General features: G+C 40.5%; 1 protein-coding gene across 1 annotated transcript in view; it reads right to left on the bottom strand.

The window, feature by feature from the left end:
* Positions 1-21,819, bottom strand: part of LOC124775466 — a 737,529-nt gene that overhangs the window by 239,216 nt on the left and 476,494 nt on the right. Inside the window, exon 2 of the mRNA XM_047250298.1 lies at positions 18,439-18,517. Within this exon, the coding sequence (XP_047106254.1) occupies positions 18,439-18,517 (79 nt within the window). The remainder of the gene's footprint in view (positions 1-18,438; positions 18,518-21,819) is intronic.

Below are 21,819 nucleotides of genomic sequence, written 5' to 3'. Positions count from 1 at the left end.
TATGCTTTAAACTGATAATTTATTTCGCATAAAGTGATTTCCCTTTCAATTACAAGTTTACGAAATGTAGCGTAAATAGATATCATATTTTGGTATTTCGCCAAAATATGTTGATTTCTTAAAAACCAGTTTTATGAGAATATCAAGCAATATGTATTGAATTCATGACAACGTCATCCACCAAAACTAATTTGTAATTTATAAGAAAATCAAAATTTTGTACTTTTGCATTAATGGATGACATACAAAAGAATTATTTTGCAAGTAAATTACAAAATTAACAATTACAACCAATATGTATCAAATCGGCAATTTATTTCATGTAAAGCTACTGTAGCAAGAACTTTTGTAACTAAAGCTTTTAATTTTAAGTCATGTATTTGGCAGTTTCAAAAATTAGTGTTTTGTTTACTTGATTGTTGAAAATAATATATATAGGAGGGCTGCAGAGGCAGGAAGGGAGAAATTTTAGTTGCTATTGTGAGTTCTGTTATTGCTTACGGTGGAAATTCACAATGAATACCTAGAAAACGGACATTCGTGCTAATTTTTAGAAAACACGAATGCCATTAATTATTATTACTCACGCTGCAAAGACAGATTTACACCCTGTATTCTACGTGTACTATCAAACATAGATGAGTATAAAGTCTAATAAAACTACTCTCAGCGGCAAATACTGCTTTGAAAGATAAAAAAAGAATTAAAAAAAAAAGAATAGGTCTGAGCACTATGGGACATAACATCTGAGGCCATCAGTTCCCTAGAACTTAGAATTACTTAAACCTAATTAACCTAAGGACATCACATACATCCATGCCCGAGGCAGGATTCGAACCTGCGACCGTAGCGGTCTCGCGGTTCCAGGCTGAAGCGCCTAGAACTGCTCGGTCACAGGGGCCGGCCTCACGTGTTCCAATATTTCTACGGAATCCAAACTGATCTTCCCCGAGGTCAGCTTCTGTCAGTTTTTCCATTCGTCTGTAAAGAATTCGCGTTAGTACTTTGCAGCTTTGACTTATTAAACTGATAGTTCGGTAATTTTCACATCTGTCAACACCTGCTTTCTTTGGGATTGTTGTTGTTGTTGTGGTCTTCAGTCCTGAGACTGGTTTGATGCAGCTCTCCATGCTACTCTATCCTGTGCAAGCTTCTTCATCTCCCAGTAGCTACTGCAACCTACATCCTTCTGAATCTGCTTAGTGTATTCATCTCTTGGTCTCCCTCTACGATTTTTACCCTCCACGCTGCCATCCAATGCTAAATTTGTGATCCCTTGATGCCTCAAAACATGTCCTACCAACCGATCCCTTCTTCTAGTCAAGTTGTGCCACAAACTTCTCTTCTCCCCAATCCTATTCAATACCTCCTCATTAGTTACGTGATCTACCCACCTTATCTTCAACATTCTTCTGTAGCACCACATTTCGAAAGCTTCTATTCTCTTCTTGTCCAAACTAGTTATCGTCCATGTTTCACTTCCATACATGGCTACACTCCATACAAATATTTTCAGAAACGACTTCCTGACACTTAAATCTATACTCGATGTTAACAAATTTCTCTTCTTCAGAAACGATTTTCTTGCCATTGCCAGTCTACATTTTATATCCTCTCTACTTCGACCATCATCAGTTATTTTACTCCCTAAGTAGCAAAATTCCTTTACTACTTTAAGTGTCTCATTTCCTAATCTAATTCCCTCAGCATCACCCGAATTAATTTGACTACATTCCATTATCCTTGTTTTGCTTTTGTTGATGTTCATCTTATATCCTCCTTTCAAGACACTGTCCATTCCGTTCAACTGCTCTTCCAAGTCCTTTGCTGTCTCTGACAGAATTACAATGTCATCGGCGAACCTCAAAGTTTTTACTTCTTCTCCATGAATTTTAATACCTACTCCGAATTTTTCTTTTGTTTCCTTTACTGCTTGCTCAATATACAGATTGAATAACATCGGGGAGAGAGTACATCCCTGTCTCACTCCTTTCTCAACCACTGCTTCCCTTTAATGCCCCTCGACTCTTATAACTGCCATCTGGTTTCTGTACAAATTGTAAATAGCCTTTCGCTCCCTGTATTTTACCCCTGCCACCTTCAGAATTTGAAAGAGAGTATTCCAATCAACATTGTCAAAAGCTTTCTCTAAGTCTACAAATGCTAGAAACGTAGGTTTGCCTTTTCTTAATCTTCTTCTAAGATAAGTCTTAAGGTTAGTATTGCCTCACGTGTTCCAACATTTCTACGGAATCCAAACTGATCTTCCCCGAGGTCCGCTTCTACCAGTTTTTCCATTCGTCTGTAAAGAATTCGCGTTAGTATTTTGCAGCCGTGACTTATTAAACTGATAATTCGGTAATTTTCACATCTGTCAACACCTGCTTTCTTTGGGATTGGAATTATATTCTTCTTGAAGTCTGAGGGTATTTCGCCTGTCTCATACATCTTGCTCGCCAGATGGTAGAGTTTTGCCATGACTGGCTCTCCCAAGGCCATCAGTAGTTCTAATGGAATGTTGTCTATTCCCAGGGCCTTCTTTCGACTCAGGTCTTTCAGTGCTCTGTCAAACTCTTCACGCAGTATCTTATCTCCCATTTCGTCTTCATCTACATCCTCTTCCATTTCCATAATATTGTCCTCAAGTAAATCGCCCTTGTATAAACCCTCTATATACTCCGTCCACCTTTCTGCCTTCCCTTCTTTGCTTGGAACTGGGTTGCCGTGTGAGCTCTTGATATTCATACAAGTGGTTCTCTTCTCTCCAAAGGTCTCTTTAATTTTCCTGTAGGCAGTATCTATCTTACCCGTAGTGAGACAAGCCTCTACATCCTTACATTTGTCCTCTAGCCATCCCTGCTTAGCCATTTTGCACTTCCTGTCGATCTCATTTTTGAGACGTTTGTATTCCTTTTTGCCTGCTTCATTTACTGCATTTTTATATTTTCTCCTTTCATTAATTAAATTCAATATTTCTTCTGTTACCCAAGGATTTCTATTCCCCCTCGTCTTTTTACCTACTTGATCGTCTGCTGCCTTCACTACTTCATCCCTCAGAGCCACCCATTCTTCTTCTACTGTATTTCTTTCCCCCATTCCTGTCAATTGTTCCCTTATGCTCTCCCTCAAACTCTCTACAACCTCTGGTTCTTTCAGTTTATCCAGGTCCCATCTCCTTAAATTCCCACCTTTTTGCAGTTTCTTCAGTTTCAATCTGCAGTTCATAACCAATAGATTGTGGTCAGAATCCACATCTGCCCCTGGAAATGTCTTACAATTTAAAACCTGGTTCCTAAATCTCTGTCTTACCATTTGGGATTGAAATTATTATATTCTTCTTGAAGTCTGAGGGTATTTCGCCTGTCTCATACATCTTGCTCACCAGATGGTAGAGTTTTGTCAGGACTGGCTCTCCCAAGGCTGTCAGTAGTTGTAATGGAATGTTGTCTACTCCGGTGGCCTTGTTTCGGCTTAGGTCTTTCAGTGCTCTGTCAAACTCTTCACGCAGTATCATATCTCCCATTTCATCTTCATATTGTCCTCAAGTACATCGACCTTGTATAGACCCTCTATATACTCTTTCCACCTTTCTGATTTCCCTTCTTTTCTTAGAACTGGGTTTCCATCAAAGCTCTTGATATTCATGCAAGTGGTTCTCCTTTCTCCAAAGATTTCTTTAATTTTCCTGTAGGCAGTATCTATCTTACCCCATTTGTCATCTAGCCATCCGTGCTTAGCCATTTTGCACTTCCTGTCGATATCATTTTTGAGACGTTTGTATTCCTTTTTGCCTGCTTCATTTACTGCATTTTTATATTTTCTCCTCGGCTTAACAGCTTGGAAAATCTTAGTAATTGTACTATCCAAACAAACATAAAAATCAGGTACTGACTTGTGATTATCGCATGATAGAAAAAAATGTAAACAATATTTTGAAGGTAGGAGAGCACAATGGATGTCCTTGTCTGACGTTCCATAACCTCCTTCGTATGAGATACGCGTGTATTCCCGAATTCGGCGGCATTCGCAGCTGAAGCCGGGGCCTCCCAGCAAGGCGGCTGCCCGTACGCCGCCGACGTAGCAAGGAATTCCGCGCTTGCGGATCTCCGCGCTGCCTGCTACCACATGCCGAGTGTTTCTCATCGCAATACCGGATACGTCGGCGCACAATAAGAAATAAACCACGTTCACGCTACGACTTAGACGAAGGGTCTCACTTCTCGGGCGAAATGAGCAACAAGTGGAACACGCACAGCCCGTAGCAGCAGCCACAGGTTCTCTGGAAGTACCTGAGCACCTAGCACAGGTATTCGTCCTAGCACGTCGCACTGACTAAACCTGCGGCCACGGCGTACACAGTAGTCTGGCTATGCGCTCTCGTTTATTTACAACCTACAGTGTCGCAAATCCAGGATATGATCTAGTACGTTTTGTTCTCCTCTAGTGACGTAAGAGTTAAAGAACACAATTTACATCTTATAAGACAAGATCTACTGCGTCTTGGTAGTGACAAGTTAGCATTGCGCTTTACTCAGTGCGCGCACTGAAAATACCGGTGACAACGTATGGCTCAAGGACGTTAGAATGTGTTCCCACGTGCTTTCCTAGACAGTGATGAAACCACGTACACGCCGGAACATGCAAGAAACGTCTTACGACTCTTACTTCACGTCAGTCTGGAACCAAGCTGGTGTTTTCTCGTAAACAAGGTTTTCCAAATACTGAGGTTATTACCTGATGGCGTGAATTAATCGTCAGTAGATGAAATCCTGCGACAAATTTCAGTAGTATGGTCTCGCTGGGGAGCAATTGGTCTCTCTCGTGCATAAATGTGCAGTATGCATACAAAGTTGCCATACAGTGTATGTTTCCAGTGTTGCTCTTATTTTGCTGTAGCAGTACTACTACTACTACTGCTAGTACTAGTCAAATGAAAATTAGAGATGGAAAAAAGTAAGTAGACTTTTTATTATTTCAAAAGTAAGACATTTAACCCACTGTGAGACAAGATGGTCTATGCCTTCACGGAAAAATGTTTGCAGTTTGCTTCGGAACCATGACTGTACTCAGGCGGGCCCACATGTTGTCAAGGTTGTTCAGTGTACGTTGCAGAAGTTTCACGGATTAGATTAGATTAGGTTAGATTAATACTAGTTCCATGGATCATGAATACGATATTTCGTAATGATGTGGAACGAGTCGAATTTTCTAATACATGACATAATTAGGTTAATTTAACAACATACTTAAGTTAATATAACAATTTTATTTTTTTGTGTTTTTTGTTTTTCTTTATTTTTTTATTTTTATTTTTTTATTTTTTAAATATATTTTTTCTTTTTTTTCTTAATTTATATCTAAAAATTCCTCTATGGAGTAGAAGGAGTTGTCATTCAGAAATTCTTTTAATTTCTTCTTAAATACTTGTTGGTTATCTGTCAGACTTTTGATACTATTTGGTAAGTGACCAAAGACTTTAGTGCCAGTATAATTCACCCCTTTCTGTGCCAAAGTTAGATTTAATCTTGAATAGTGAAGATCATCCTTTCTCCTAGTATTGTAGTTATGCACACTGCTATTACTTTTGAATTGGGTTTGGTTGTTAATAACAAATTTCATAAGAGAGTATATATACTGAGAAGCTACTGTGAATATCCCTAGATCCTTAAATAAATGTCTGCAGGATGATCTTGGGTGGACTCCAGCTATTATTCTGATTACACGCTTTTGTGCAATAAATACTTTATTCCTCAGTGATGAATTCCCCCAAAGTATGATGCCATATGAAAGCAATGAGTGAAAATAGGCGTAGTAAGCTAATTTACTAAGATGTTTATCACCAAAATTTGCAATGACCCTTATTGCATAAGTAGCTGAACTCAAACGTTTCAGCAGATCATCAATGTGTTTCTTCCAATTTAATCTCTCATCAATGGACACACCTAAAAATTTGGAATATTCTACCTTAGCTATATGCTTCTGATTAAAGTCTATATTTATTAATGGCGTCATACCATTCCCTGTACGGAACTGTATGTACTGTGTCTTATCAAAATTCAGTGAGAGTCCATTTACAAGGAACCACTTAGTAATTTTCTGAAAGACAGTATTGACAATTTCATCAGTTAATTCTTGTTTCTCAGTTGTGATTACTATACTTGTATCATCAGCAAAGAGAACTAACTTTGCCTCTTCATGAATATAGAATGGCAAGTCATTAATATATAATAAGAACAACAAAGGACCCAAGACTGACCCTTGTGGAACCCCATTCTTGATAGTTCCCCAGTTTGAGGAATGTGCTGATCTTTGCATGTTACAAGAACTACTTATTTCAACTTTCTGCACTCTTCCAGTTAGGTACGAATTAAACCATTTGTGCACTGTCCCACTCATGCCACAATACTTGAGCTTGTCTAGCAGAATTTCATGATTTACACAATCAAAAGCCTTTGAGAGATCACAAAAAATCCCAATGGGTGGTGTTCGGTTATTCAGATCATTCAAAATTTGACTGGTGAAAGCATATATGGCATTTTCTGTTGAAAAACCTTTCTGGAAACCAAACTGACATTTTGTTAATACTTCATTTTTACAGATATGTGAAGCTACTCATGAATACATTACTTTCTCAAAAATTTTGGATAAAGCTGTTAGAAGGGACATTGGACGGTAATTGTTGACATCAGATCTATCCCCCTTTTTATGCAAAGGTATAACAATAGCATATTTCAGTCTATCAGGGAAAATGCCCTGTTCCAGAGAGCTATTACACAGGTGGCTGAGAATCTTACTTATCTGTTGAGAACAAGCTTTTAGTATTTTTCTGGAAATGCCATCAATTCCATGTGAGTTTTTGCTTTTAAGCAAGTTTATTATTTTCCTAATTTCAGAGGGAGAAGTGGGTGAGATTTCAATTGTATCAAATTGCATAGGTATGGCCTCTTCCATTAACAGCCTAGCATCTTCTAATGAACACCTGGATCCTACTATATCCACAACATTTAGAAAATGATTATTAAAAATATTTTCAACTTCTGACTTTTTGTTCGTAAAGTTTTCATTCAATTTGATGGTAATACTGTCTTCCTCTGCTCTTGGTTGGCCTGTTTCTCTTTTAATAATATTCCAAATTGTTTTAATTTTATTATCAGAGTTGCTGATTTCAGACATGATACACATACTCCTGGATTTTTTAATAACTTTTCTTAATATAACACAGTAGCTTTTATAATTTTTGATAGTTTCTGGGTCACTACTCTTTCTTGCTGTCAGATACATTTCCCTTTTCCAGTTACAAGATATTTTTATACTCTTAGTAAGCCATGGTTTGTTACAAGGTTTCTTACGAGTATATTTAACTATTTTCTTGGGGAAGCAGTTTTCAAATGCATTTACAAAAATGTCATGAAATAAATTATATTTTAAATTGGCATCAGGTTCACGGTACACCTCATCCCAGTCTAACTGCTGTAGGCTTTCCCTGAAATTTGCAATTGTTAAATTGTTGACTGAACGTACTACTTTGGATTACTGTTTAGTATTGCTGAATGGAGCTATGTCATATATTGTAACTAGCTGTGCACCATGATCAGAAAGACCATTCTCAACTGGCTGAGCATTTATCTGGTTAAACTTATCTTGGTCTATAAAGAAGTTATCTATCAGTGAGCTGCTATCCTTTACCACCCGAGTAGGAAAATCAATAACGGGTGTCAAATTGAAAGAACCGAGTAATACTTCAAGGTCATTTTTCCTACTACCTTCTTTCAGAGAATCTACATTGAAGTCCCCACAAATAATAATTTGCTTCCCCCTGTCTGACAGATAGCACAACAAGGAGTACAAATTTTTCAGAAATAGATGAAAATTTCCTGATAGGGACCTATATACAGTTACAATTATAAATGTGCCTTTATTTAATTTAAGCTCACAGGCACATGCTTCTATATGTTTCTCTACACAAAACTTTTTTGTTTCTATACTTTTTGCACAATGATAACTTTTGACATATATGGCAACTCCTCCTTTCTCCATATTTTCTCTCATTACATGTGCAGAGAGCTTATATCCACTTACATTTACCTTATCCATATCAGTAACAATGTGATGCTCAGACAGGCATAGTATATCTATTTCATTCTCAGCTTCTAAATCTTCTAAACAAACCAGAAGCTCATCTACTTTATTCTTTAAACTCCCAATATTTTGATGAAATATACTTACATTATTTTTAATTATACTTTTATGAGAACCTTTCCTTATTCTAACATTTGCAGTATTCTCCTGTCTGAGTTTCTCATTGTGCTTAGGCCTAGTTCCTATACCAGTGGTCACATGGTGTTCAGAGAGGCAGATTATGTCAACTGGGTTGGGTGACTTTAATTCATCAATGGAATTACCTAGGACTGAGGTACAACTTGGTGGAGATAAAATTTCTGGTGATTGGTGAAAATTTATAATTGATAGCTGTGATTGGTGATCAAATGTGCTAGAATTGTGCTGTTTAATTTCTTTCCTAAACTGAAGATTTGTTTCAATCCTGACCTCTCGTAGAACTTGATATCTTTCTGTCTTACCTATCCTAAAAAAGGTGCTGCTCCAACACCTGTAACCACTGGTATTTTACCATTCATGGCAGTGCCTCCCCCCCCCCCCTTAAATTTCCTGCTATTACCCCAGCCAGTTTCCCCTTCCCTTTCCTGTTGAGATGTAGGCCGTGCCTGGTATAGTCCCACCTACTGAGATAATCAACAGGAATCACACCAATATGAGCCCCCGCACCCGACCCAAGCAGCCGTTCCAACTCCAAATTAACTCTCCCAACAGAAGAGTTCAAATGAGACCGGTCATGGCGTCTCAGGACAGATACAAATTCAACATTGGTGTGTCTCGATGCCGAAGCAATCTTTACCAGGTCACACTCTATACTGTACCCAGGATCTCTGTCGATGCTGTTCCCTGGCCCTCCCACAATAACCACGGTGTCTTCCCTGGTAAATCCTTTACAGAGTGAACCTAAATCCTCTGTCACCTGATCCAGACTAGCACTTGGTTTGAAAAAATTTGTGACCTGGTATTCTGGTCCTAATTCCTCCTGCAGAAGTTGGCCTACACCTCTGGCATGAGAACTGCCTAACAACAAAACTTTCTTCCTTTTCGATGACTTTCCTGCATTCTTTTTCAGTTTCCTATTGGAAGTTTGTTGTGTCCTGTCTACACCTACCTCTGCTTGAGGCTCATCAGTTTCCAACTGAAGCAACAGGTCAAACTTATTTTTGACATTCACCACAAAACTGTCAGACTTAGTTCTAGGCCTGTTCCTTCTGCTACCTGTTGCCACTTCCCACCTCTCTTTGCCCTTCTCCCTCCTTAACCTGTCCAGATCTTCCCTAGCCTGATCTAGCTCAGCCTGAAGGGCAGCAATTTTCCCCTCCTGTTCCACTATCTTCCTATCTCTGCTGCAAATCCTACCTAGCTACTGATGAGCCTGATCCACTTTCCCAACACCCACGCCACTGCATTCCCCCCAGTGAAAAAAACTACTACATCCATCACACCAAACCCCGGAACTAACAATTCTACGGCAAGTCAGGCACTTCTCACTCATGGCAAAAATAATACTTTAGCTAGAATAAATCAATTAAATCACCGAAAATCAAAAAAGACGTTACAAGAATAAAGCCTATTCACAAATGTATATAAGCAAGTTTCTGATTTAAAATTCCGCTGTTTTTCTGAGATCTGTATTTAAAAAAATGAAGGTATACGCTATTTATTATATATTTCACTCGATGGAATGAAAAAAAGGACAATTAAACGAGATACTTTAACTTTGATTCTCCAAAAACGTTACGAGAATTAGGCCTATAAACAAATGTATATAGGCAAGTTACGCTGTTTTTCTGAAATCTGTATTACAACAATGAAGTTATACGCTATTTACAGTAGTTTACTTATTTGTTACCGAGAAACTAGTTAAATTACCGTGAAACAAGAAACAAACACGTTTACAAAATTTAAGCCTAAGCGCGACTTCGCGAAGTTACGATCTTTTCGTGTTTTCTGAAAAAATACGCAAAGAAAAGTCAAACCTTTAATGGCAAGACTAAACGATACACTAATGCACGTATTTAATTTGTTGTCGGCGTTAAACTAAATTATATTCCTGTCTAAATCACTTAACTTTCTGGAAATGGTTTCTGGCGTCACTTACTCGGCGGCCATCTTGGCCCCTACGTATTCTCCATACAGTTCTGATCTCTCCCCATGCGATTTCCATGTTTTTAGAGACCCCAAGAAAGACATTCGTGACGTGTCGATTGGTGTCGGGCTAAGAAGTCCATGCTGGGGTACAGTCGTGGTTCCGTAAGCAAATTCCAACATTTTTCTACGATGGAATTGACCGTCTTGTCTCATAGTTGGGTAAATGTAGTAACAAGTATGGTGATTATTTTTGAAATAATAAACAGTTTACTTACTTTTTTCCATGTGTCTCCTTTTCATTTGACTGCCCCATTTAGTAGCAGTAATACTTTCAATTCATCTGCAGATCATTTTTACAACGATACTGGACATGTCGTGGCATTGCAACTTCAGAACAAAATAAAACATAATTCACACACGAAGCACGTTCAATGAATAGTGGCCCATTATTTTTATTGTTACATCTGTTAATAAATATAAGAAAATGCCCCTTTACATGCTTCAAATTTGATGCTTGTTCTGCACGTGTGCAAAGTTTCGAACAATTCCGGCAGTCGGCATAGTCGTGGTGAACCATCAAAATAACGTCTACGCAAGACACTCGTTACTTGCAGTACTTGAATTCTTGGTTGGGAAAAAATAAACCGTGGTCAACATCCATAAACGTTTGTGTGCAGTGTATGGTAATGGTGTTGTTGTTTGGAGTACTGTCGGGCGGTGGGTAAAGAGCGTTAAATCGTCAGGAAGCAGAAACAGAGCCCCAAGACCGGCCACGTTGGGGACGTCCTATGGCAACCGTCGCTACCGACAAGGCGAGCGGCGCGACTGCCGCTGTTCGTGCGGACTGGCCAATCACAACATGACGTTTAGCTTCACAGCTGTCTGTCAGCACTGCAAGTACGTTTACAGTAACTAGGATACTAGTGACTCTTGGATATTCGAAGCTGTGCTCACGATTTGTTCTACGAATGCTCGCAACAACCAAAAGATTCAAATAAAATCATTTCATCTGAACTCTTGAAGCAATTTGTGGCCAATTGGGAGATCTGACAAGTGACGAAACCGGGAGTCATCATTCTGAATTTTTACCGTTAGGGAATATATGCTTTTACACAACGCTGGAGTAAGGTATGATATAGAAAAACAGTACACGTAAAATAAATGTTGACTAATATTGTTTCCAAATCATGCCTGTTAAGAGTAAACATATTCTGAGAAAAAAATTCTTGGACATTATTTATTGAACTATCTTGCCTGTATACAGGCATTGATTCACTAACATGTCTAGGATGAGACACGTAGTCGGCCGTGACCAAACTGCAGAAAGCATCCTCGCATTTGTTTGAAGCAAATTAGTGAAACCGCGGAAGCCCAAATCGGAACATTTGGACGGAGACTCGAGCCTCCACTCTCCCGAATACAAGGCCAATTTGTTTAAAGCAGAGCAGCTACTTACCGTTTATCCCTAATATCCAATACTGTTTCGCTTATACATTCTTACAAGGAAGTTATTAAATAATGTAAAAAGCTAGTGTTATACTGTTCATTCGTTTCTCAGTACTGATCAAACAACACATGACAGACACTGTATACGCATTATTTCATAGTGTAACTTCCCATTTTTTAGCCCGGAAAACTGAGTCAGCACTGCTTCATAGTGAGTCAGATGTTGAGCTCAAAAGAAGGATCAGACGTTAACATTATCCACAGCAATGCTTTTGTGTAAGGTTTTCCAGTAAATATAAAACATTTTAAAATTTTGAATGCTTGGTGCTATGTTTATTCCCTAAACCGGTATTCGACTGTACAATTCATCATCACTGGCATTTGACGGAGAGGAAAAAACAACTGCATGTACATTAATTTCTTCAACATCAATGCATGTCACAGATGTATATAAATATGATCTTAGAAACAACAAAAGAGAGGCAGTATAGGCTCTTTGGTCTGTCAGTTCCATGTTGACCCTATATGACAATTACGTCGGAAATGATCAAGAACTGCCACTGCCTAAGATTTGACAGCAATAACATACGAATTGTGTACTATGTGATATCGTATGGACGGACTACAGAGATACACGACGTAAGTAAATTTATATTTCTGCTATTATATATATAGTTGTCATGTTTTAGAAATTGATGAACATACAGCTGGTGCCACTGACCATGGGTTATACGCCCGAATGCCAGTTTGGGAAGTAAACATTTCAAGTACAGGTCATGGTTTTCAGAAGATGTTCTTTAATAACGAAAACACTGTAGTGCGAAAGTGTGTTGTTAAATGACAGAAGTTTTATTATCATTATTTACTTGTGTTACATTCTTTAACAAAAACAGACTCTGTGCTACCTAAGTAAACCTTCGCTGCATAGAACATTATGCTTAACAGGTACTTTTCAATTGTCTTTTTAGGTAAATTTGTATTCGTGATCGCTTTAATCTCCTTTGACAAGTTATTGTATTGTTTCATTCCTTGGTAGAAGGCGCTGTTTTGAATTTCTTGGTAAATGTAACTACGCTGCAGACCTTGTTTCACAGCCAGGGACAGAGTTGTTTGAGCAGTAATGATCAATGTTTAGTTCTCATGTCCATAACTGATTAGTACTCTTGTTACGTTCTTTGGTCTGAGGACCTGTTTCATGCCGCTCTCCACGTTACTCTATCCTGCGCAGGCCAAGTCATCTCCGAATGATTATTCCCACCTACAACCTTTCGAACCTGCTTACTGTATTCATCCCTTGATCTCCATACACAATATTTATCTCTCTCGCTTCCCTCCAGTACTACATTGGTGATCCCTTGATGTCTCAGAATGTATGGTAAACGTACTCAGACGGTGCAGTTAAAATCCCCAACGCTTCGAATATGTCTTAATACTGAGTCCGCTTACTATTTTTGTTTATTTTTCTTATTGCCTTTTCCTGTAGTGTGAAAATTATATTCATATTTTGTACATTTATTCTCAATAAAAGAATTCCGTCACTGAGAGTTGAGTGTACATATGAACAGTACGCAACTATGTGGTACGGAGAAAAATAGCTCTGACTGTTCATTTCCAAAGTGCAGATAAGAACTGAAGTACGAAGAAATCGACTGTTTACAGTATATAATATTGCATGTTCGGAGAAGGAATAAGAGAGAATAAGCAACGAAGGCGCGCTGAACGTACTGCAGCCTTGAAATAGTCCACCATCCGTCCCTTGCTTGTGTTACAGCGTGCTACGATGTTGGTACACAAGTAGACTGGTGGGCAGAATTAGGGTTTCGGCTTCCGATCGATTCTGAGAGCTCCCGCAGTTCACAGTAACCGCGCTCGTTCACGGTGCCGAGAAGCTTCCCAGACCATCCTTCCAAAGGTTCGCCCTGAATAAGACTCAGTTGTGTTCATTTCTGTACCGTCTCGCTTGCACTATATCATTGTTACACAAACTAAAGTGAGGCTCTTTGGCGAAGACGATTACCATTATCCTCTACACTATGGTGTATCGGGTGGACCATATCGACCACACTCCCCGATAATAGCGAAAATAGCGAAGAAGATTTTTTAGGGATAAAATGATGCGTATTAGGCAAGCTTATTAAAAACAAAACGAATGTGAATTTTCCATTTCCTGGAAACTGGAGCTACAATGGTTAACTTTTAATTTCGGAAGAGAAAATCGTCCAATATCTGTGTGGAACAGTTGTCAGTCGGAATGATGTTTTATATATTGCACCAACTGATTAGCGACATAACAATTTTTCTGGCACTTACTCATTGAATAACGCTTAGTCACAGAAACGGAAATTTTGTAGGCCTTTTTGTGTTTTCATACAATAACTTTTCTTTGAAATTTCTGTTTTAAATAACCAGTGTATTCTTAGAAATGCGAAATTTTTATTTTTAAACCGTAAATAGTTCATACATTGTTACAAAATAACACGTCGGCCTCTTTTTGCTCTGCTCTGAGAATTTTCGAAATGTATTTCCATCTCGTTCTAAGTACACCGCCAAGCGGAAACTATGCTCTTTGCCCGTGTTGACGTCACATTATAAGATCCTCTACGAAGATTACGAATCGTTTGGATCTCTTTGACTCCCTTTTCCACTGTCACCGTACCATGGTAATTTCAGAGGCCCAACATTTCCCAATCTGAAATTCTGGAAAAGTGAGAAATGCACCTTGTAACTTGATTATATAACTCCATTTGGATGAGGCGTGGGGATTTCTCACACAATCGCCTGCAAACAACACATTGACCTCTGTTTGTCACGTGAAGTCCTTCATGCTGTATCTATGACTAAGATCGTCATTCAGAGGACGTCGCTCATACTTGGCACGCCTGGGCTCTGTTTAAAGCCAACCACGAACCTGCTCTGAGTCCCATATCATTACACGCTTTCTCTGTGCAGATACCAGCTACAAGAGTAATTTATATTGGTCATTATTTCGTACAAACCATGTTCAAGAATTATCATGGTTTCATTGTTAGTAAAATACTCAAAGAAAAGCAAACAAATCACCTAATTTAATTTTTCAACTACTAAAACTGCGTGACATTTAGGTAACCAGTATTCCCAGTGTTAGAGCATGAAGTTGTGACGACACGAGCCACTTAAAATTTCCCAGAAATTTTTTTTTTTTTTTTTTTGCATTTTGAGACACCCTAATCCCAACAGGAAGAAGATAATTAGAAAAGTCTTTGGCACAAGTCCGATCACTAAAAAAATAGTTTTCAACGTAATTTAGCTGCGCAAATGGCAATTAAAATTTAATGTGTCAGAACATTACCATATACATGTATTTTTATCGTTCCAAACCGTCTGTTGTGCTCGATTTACAGCTTCCATACTAAACCACGTGTCTTCACTCCTTCTAATGGTCTCTGAGTGAAATGGTTTTCGGGACATCTGGAGACACAGTTTTTCATTTCTTCAGATGATACATGGTTTATCCTGTCCGCGTATGTAAACTCAAGTAACCAGCGCTATTGTGTACAATGAAATAATCAGTACGCTGAACGGCATAATGTTACGATAGACTTTTCTGGGCAGTTTACATCCAGTTTTACAGTGATAAACCAGAACATGTCACCTTACCTCTTTGCTTTTTGACTTTCATGGCCAGAAGTTGCTGCTTCTGAGGCAAGTTAAGCACAGACCACGTAAGTGCGCTGGATGGGCCGCCGTGTGAGCTCGGTTCCTCCAGCGTCTGCGATACCTCGCTGGACTTACTGTACCATACAGAGTGGGCGTTGTAATCCGGAAAGGTACGTCGGTTCACGCTTGCGGATCGTGTTACCCGTGGATGCCGATGTTCAACTGCTGATCTTGGTTAGAGAACACTAGACACGGTGAATTGCCTCTCTAGGCAAGATGGTGAGACTGCCGCGTTCGCGTACATTGTCGTATCTTAACCGTGGAGTAGGACCGCACTTGCCACCAGAGAATAGGTAGCCTACCGAGTACACACTGTGAGCTTCCACCTCTTTTCCGGCGACAGCCATAAACTCTCTTAAGCGTAATTACTTATAGTTATTGTTAATATTTAAAACTAATTTGACAAGGGAGCTGGACAAGTAATTGGCACCTACTTGCTGTATAGAAAAGTACACAAAAACATGAAGAGCCCCAAAGAGAATGCTTGGCTAAAAATTCGAACTGATGTTCTACATCTACATCAACATTTATACTCCGCAAGCCACCCAACGGTGTGTGGCGGAGGGCACTTTACGTGCCACTGTCATTACCTCCCTTTCCTGTTCCAGTCGCGTATGGTTCGCGGGAAGAACGACTGTCTGAAAGCCTCCGTGCGCGCTCTAATCTCTCTAATTTTACATTCGTTGTGACGACACGAGCCACTTAAAATTTCCCAGAAAGTTTTTTTTTTTTTTTTTTTTTTTTTTTTTTTTTTTTTGAGATACCCTAATCCCAACAGGAAGAAGATAATTATAAAAGTTTTTGGCACAAGTCCGATCACTAAAAAAATAATTTTCAATGTTTTTCTCGCAAATGGTATTCTCACGATGTTTTGAAACTTCAAATAGTAATAGGGCAAAACTGAAAGAATGAAAGGATATGAAGAAGAGACAGTGATGACATTATTATCCTCAGAAAAAACTGAAAAAGAACTGCAGGACCTGCTGAATGGAATAAACAGTATAATGAGTACACAATATGCATTGAGAGAAGAAACAAAAGTAATTAGAGTAGCTGAAACGACATTAGCGACAAAATTAAGATAAAAAATGGTGACCATGAAGTACACGGCCAACGGCCTTGCCGCAGTGGTAACAACAGTACCCGTCAGATCACCGAAGTTAAGTGCCCTCGGGCTGGGCTAGCACCTGGATGGGTGACCATCCTGTCTGTTGAGCGCTGTTGGTAAGCGGGGCACTCTCAGCCTTTGTGAGGCAAACTGAGGAGCTACTTGATTGAGAAGTAGCAGCCTTGGTCTCGTAAACTGTCATGCGGCCGGAGAGCGGTGTGCTGACCACATTATCCTCCATATCCGCATCCAGTGACGCCTTCAGTCTGAGGATGACACGGCGGCCGGTCGGTACTGTTGGGCCATCATGGCGTACTCGGGCGGGGTTTAGTTTAGTTTTTATGAAGTAGACGAAGTTAAGGGGTTCTGCTGCCATGGAAGCAAATTAAAGGAAGGACTAATCAAACATGACAGTACAAGTAAACTGGCACAAGTAAAAAGAATTCTGCTAGTATCAATTTGAGGCATAAATTTCTCAAAATGTACGTTTGGATCACAATATTGTCTGTAAGTGGATCATGGACTTTGGGAAAAACGGAAAAGAGCAGAATCGAAAAGTTTGAGTTGTGGTGCTATTAGAAAGACGGCGAAGAAAGGAACGTGTGGATAACAGTAACAAGATACAGGGACAGGATGTAGGGCACGTGTTAAGATACCAGAGAATAAGTTCCATGTTATGAAGGGTAAAAACTGTAGGGGAGGAAAGAGACCAAATAAATCAATCAAATAACAGAAACGTAAGATGTAAATGCTGCTGTGAAATGAAGAAGGCTTCGTGGTGGGGCGCACGACTCAAAAAATAAAAAAAGTCAGATTGAGGGAGAGAGATTAAAGGTGAGGGGAGGAACATAGAGACAGGGAGAGTAATAGATTCGTTAGTATTCTCAATAAACATGATGACTGGTTGGCTGAGTTGAGGAAGAGAACCTAACAGCGAGTTCATCGGACCCATCGGATTAGGGAAGGATGAGGAAGTCGACCGTGCCCGTTCAAAGGAACCATCTCGGCATTTGCGTGGAGCGATTTAGGGAAATCACAGAAAACCTAAATCAGGATGGCCGGACCGCGGGTTGAACAGCGTTACTCCCGAATGCGAGTAAAGTGTGCTAATAAACATGACGACTCAGTGGTTAAATGACTAGACGAACTCTAGAGGAGCGAAATTCAAACCCTCATCTGGCCATTGACATTCAGATTTTCCATCGGTTCCCCCCATCGAACCGAGTGAAGTGGCGCAGTGGTTAGCACACTGGACTCACATTCGGGAGGACGACGGTTCCAACCCGTCTCCGGCCATCCTGATTTAGGTTTTCCGTGATTTCCCTAAGTCGTTTCAGGACAATTCCGGGATGGTTCCTCTGACAGGGCACGGCCGATTTCCTTCTCAATACTTCCCTATCCGACTTGGTTCTTGTGAAGGGCACGGCCGATTTCCTTCCCAATCCTTCCCTAATCCGAGCTTGTGTTCCGTCTCCAACTACCTAGTTGTCGACGGGACGTTAAACACTAATCACTTCCTCCTCCTCCTTAATAGGTTGAGATGAATGCCTGGTTGTTTCTCTCAATAGGCCACGGCCGATCTTCTGCCGCGTCCTTGTCCAATTCGAGTGTGTCCTCGGTCTCTACTGGCCTCATCGTCGATGGGGTGTTTAACGTAAAGTTTACTTACTTCCCTCCTAAGTGACATCTCCTTAGTCTCCCCCATCACCCTCTCTCTCTTTCTCTCTCTCTTTGTGATATTAGCTTTCGTCCATTTCCAATCACTCTAGCTCACAGTGAGTGCAGGTATTTGCACTTCCTATTACGACCAGTCACGCGTTGCTTTTAGTTACGATATTACGCACCTCTTGGTTGCTACCCCAAAATAAATCTGAGACTCTCTAGCAACTCATCGAGTCTTTTGTTTTCTGTTGTGCAGCAAGTAACCCTCCATGGCGAAGTGTAGGCGAGTAGACGGGCGCCGTGAGGCAGCGCAGGCTTACCTCGAGAGCGTCGACTGCTTGTCGTCGGGCCGCGACACGTATCCATTCGTCCACAGCCGGTTGGCCGCTGCACCGCCATCTGCAATACCAAAATCAGTTTTGAAAATCTTTGACAAAGGACAGCAACTCAGACAGAAAAAAGGAAACTTTGCACAGTATACCAGAGAAACAGAATTTCGGCACTTTAGGCTCTTTCCTTCGAATTAGAAATACTTCGGAAATTCTCTGACCGAAATGGAAAGTGTCCAGTTAGTACCTTCAATAAGTAGTTTCAAATCGATATTCCAACATTTTCATGCCTGTGGGACATGTTGTAGTAGTAGTAGCTTGACTGAAATTACATCCTTATGGGGGGGGGGGGGGGGGGCATATTTCCAGTACAGAGAGAACCTATTCGTACAGACGAAAAACGGTGTGAGTATCGAATCAGATGGTTCAAATGGCTCCATGCACTATGGGACTTAACATCTGACGTCATTAGTCCCCTAGACTTAGAACTACTTAAATCTAACTAACCTAAGGTCATCACACACATCCATGCCCGAGGCAGAATTCGAACCTGCGACCGTAGCGCAGAGCGGTTCCGAACTGAAGCGCCTAGAAGCTCTCGGCCACAGCGGATGGCTTGAGTACTCGAGTGAGTACCGAGTGTGTAACGTTATTCGCACTTTTCATGAGAAGCTCGCGACACAGCATTCGCGGAGGACTTGCAACGGGCAATTCAGCGACATCTTTCGGACTTCTAAGGATGGTCAAACCACTGTAACCACGAACATTGGAGCATCTTAAAGACGCTTTGCACAGACAGCTAGCTACAGTGCAGAGCTGTAGAACGAGTAGTGGCGAGGTGGACTCAGGACAACACTGAGGCAAGGAGGGCAGGCTCTGGTCCTTCCAGAAGGGCTACGCCACGAGAATATCGCAGTATTGTTCTAATAGCTCTGACGAATAAATGGGTGAGAACCGCTGAAACTACAGCAGAGGTTACAGGCACAGCGCTGCCACTAACCGTCAGGAACAGATCGCTCGAATTTGGGTTGCAATCTTGAATTGGTATGCGCCATTTACGGCTACACCATACTACGGACAATAGAGACTTGCTAGGCTCAGAGCAAGAGTCAACTAAGGCATTAATTGACATCTTGCGCTATTCAGCGATTAGTCCCGTTTCTGTTTGTGGCGTTCAGATCGAGGGAATGCGTCCAAAGGCGACCTGAAGAAACGTCACAAGTAGCAGCGTTTCTCGAGAGCCATACCTCTGCAGTTCTCGGAACAACGGTGAGAGGAGCTATTGGATTTGATAGTAATACGTAACAAGAATGGTGAATCGTGTTGTCACACCCAATACGAGAAATGTAGAAAATGGCCTTTTTCCAGATAAACACAAGACTCCACACGGCAGTTTACAGCACAACTGCCTTGACGACTTGTATCGATCCTTGACTGGCCTGTCCTGGCCTCCGATTTGTCACTTACAGAGCGTGTGTGCGACGCTACGGGAAGGTGTATATTGACATAAGAGCCTCTGGCTATTGATGTGTCATGAAATGACACAGAATGTGTTTCGAACATGGTAAGAAATTCATCAAGTTGTCACTCACAGGCTGTTTGCTGACATGTTACAAGAAATTCAGAAATGTTTTCGGGCGCGGGTGTCACAACTCATAGTGATGTTGATGACGGATGTCATTTCAGAATGGAATGGAAATTTAATCATTTAATACATACTACATGATGAACGTCTCTACAACGTTTAATAAACATCGAACTGGTGCTTTACGTTTTGACAGTTTTCATTTCCGTCAATACCACGGACAAATTTTTTTTCACCTGTTCCACCTAAGTAACATTGCTAAGATTTATAACTGAAAAGATAACTCAGTTTGAATGTAATTTTTCATTTGGAGTGTAAGCTATAAAGCACATTGTTTCTTATATTAAAGAGTGCAGCCTGTAGTAATAGTTCCATCAGAATGCACTTATTTCTTTGAGACTTTCAGTGTCTCTCTGCATAATCTGTCTATTAAATAGGTTTGATTTTACACCAGAACGTGGAATTACAAAGCGTTTCAACATTTCGGCTCGGTTAAATCAATGCATTTTAAAGACGTCCAGTAAACAGAAATGATACATGTAAATTCTTTTGGAACTCTGTCAAGCAAGGTATCCAATAGTTATGGCTGCCTACCACGATAAGCCCAATTCATTATTTTCGCGCCTGGAAGAGTCATTACTGAAAATATGTCTTGTGTATGTGCTATAAAACTGAAACAGAAAATGGCAGGATAAGTGAAGGAGTACTAAATTCATATTTTTGAATTTTTTCTTAAAAGCTTAATATCTATATGCTCGCTCCTTTTCCACTTGTGTTGCCCTTTTTTCTTCGTATTACGCTACTATGCTGCGTGTACCAGAAAGACTGAGCTGCAGTTGACTGCACTGGAGGCTTCTGCAGTTCTTACTCCGTGGATCTGTCTTCACACATCAACTTTGGAGTAAGGTGTAAAGATGGTCCGCCTTTGGGCTGAAACCGGCCACCATTAAATGTGGTCTGAGCTACCTAGACTATTTTTGTAAGTATAGTTGTTAAAATCCATCGCTGTTTTAAGTAAATGTTTTCGAAAAAATTACATTTTTCTACATGTAGAAAATCAAATTAGTTGGAATCACTAAGTAAACGTGTACCCTCTTATTGTCCCTCAAGGCCGACACCTTGGCACACACCACAGTGTCATCAGCAAACATCTGGCGATTGCTGCTCATCCTGTCCATCCGATCGTTTATTTGTGTAGAGAACAAGCGCGGTCCTATCACACTCCCCTGGAGCGCTCCTGACGACACTTCCTCTGATGAACCTCGCTGTCAAGGACAATGTACTTACTGGTTTCTATCACGTAGGAAGTCTTCGAGCCACTCATTTATCTGGGAACTTACTGCTTATACCCAGACCTTCGTTAAAATTTTGCAGTGGGGCAGCGCGTAAAACACTTTCCGGAAATCTAGGCATATGGAATCTGCCCGTTGTCCTTCATCCATGATTCGCAGAATATCATGTGAGAGCAGGGTAAGCTGAACTTGGCACGAAAAAAATGGCTCTGAGCACTATGGGACTTAACATCTGGGTTCATCAGTCCCTTACAACTTAGACCTACTTAAACCTAACTAACCTAAGGACATCAGACACATCCATGCCCGAGGCAGGATTCAAACCTGCGACCGTAGCGGTCGCGCGGTTCCGGACTGAAGCGCCTAGAACCGCTCGGCCACACAGACCGGCTGAGCTTCGCACGATCGATGCTTTCTAAATCCGTGCTCATTTGCAGACAAGAGCTCTTCCCCTTCGAGATACTGGTGCCGGCTATCAGAATCGATGTGCCATAT

The sequence above is a fragment of the Schistocerca piceifrons genome, chromosome 2 (assembly GCF_021461385.2).
Source record: "Schistocerca piceifrons isolate TAMUIC-IGC-003096 chromosome 2, iqSchPice1.1, whole genome shotgun sequence".
Classification (NCBI taxonomy): domain Eukaryota; kingdom Metazoa; phylum Arthropoda; class Insecta; order Orthoptera; family Acrididae; genus Schistocerca; species Schistocerca piceifrons.
The sequence above is the reverse complement of the archived record's forward strand: the minus strand, read 5'-3'. Positions and strand labels throughout refer to the sequence as shown.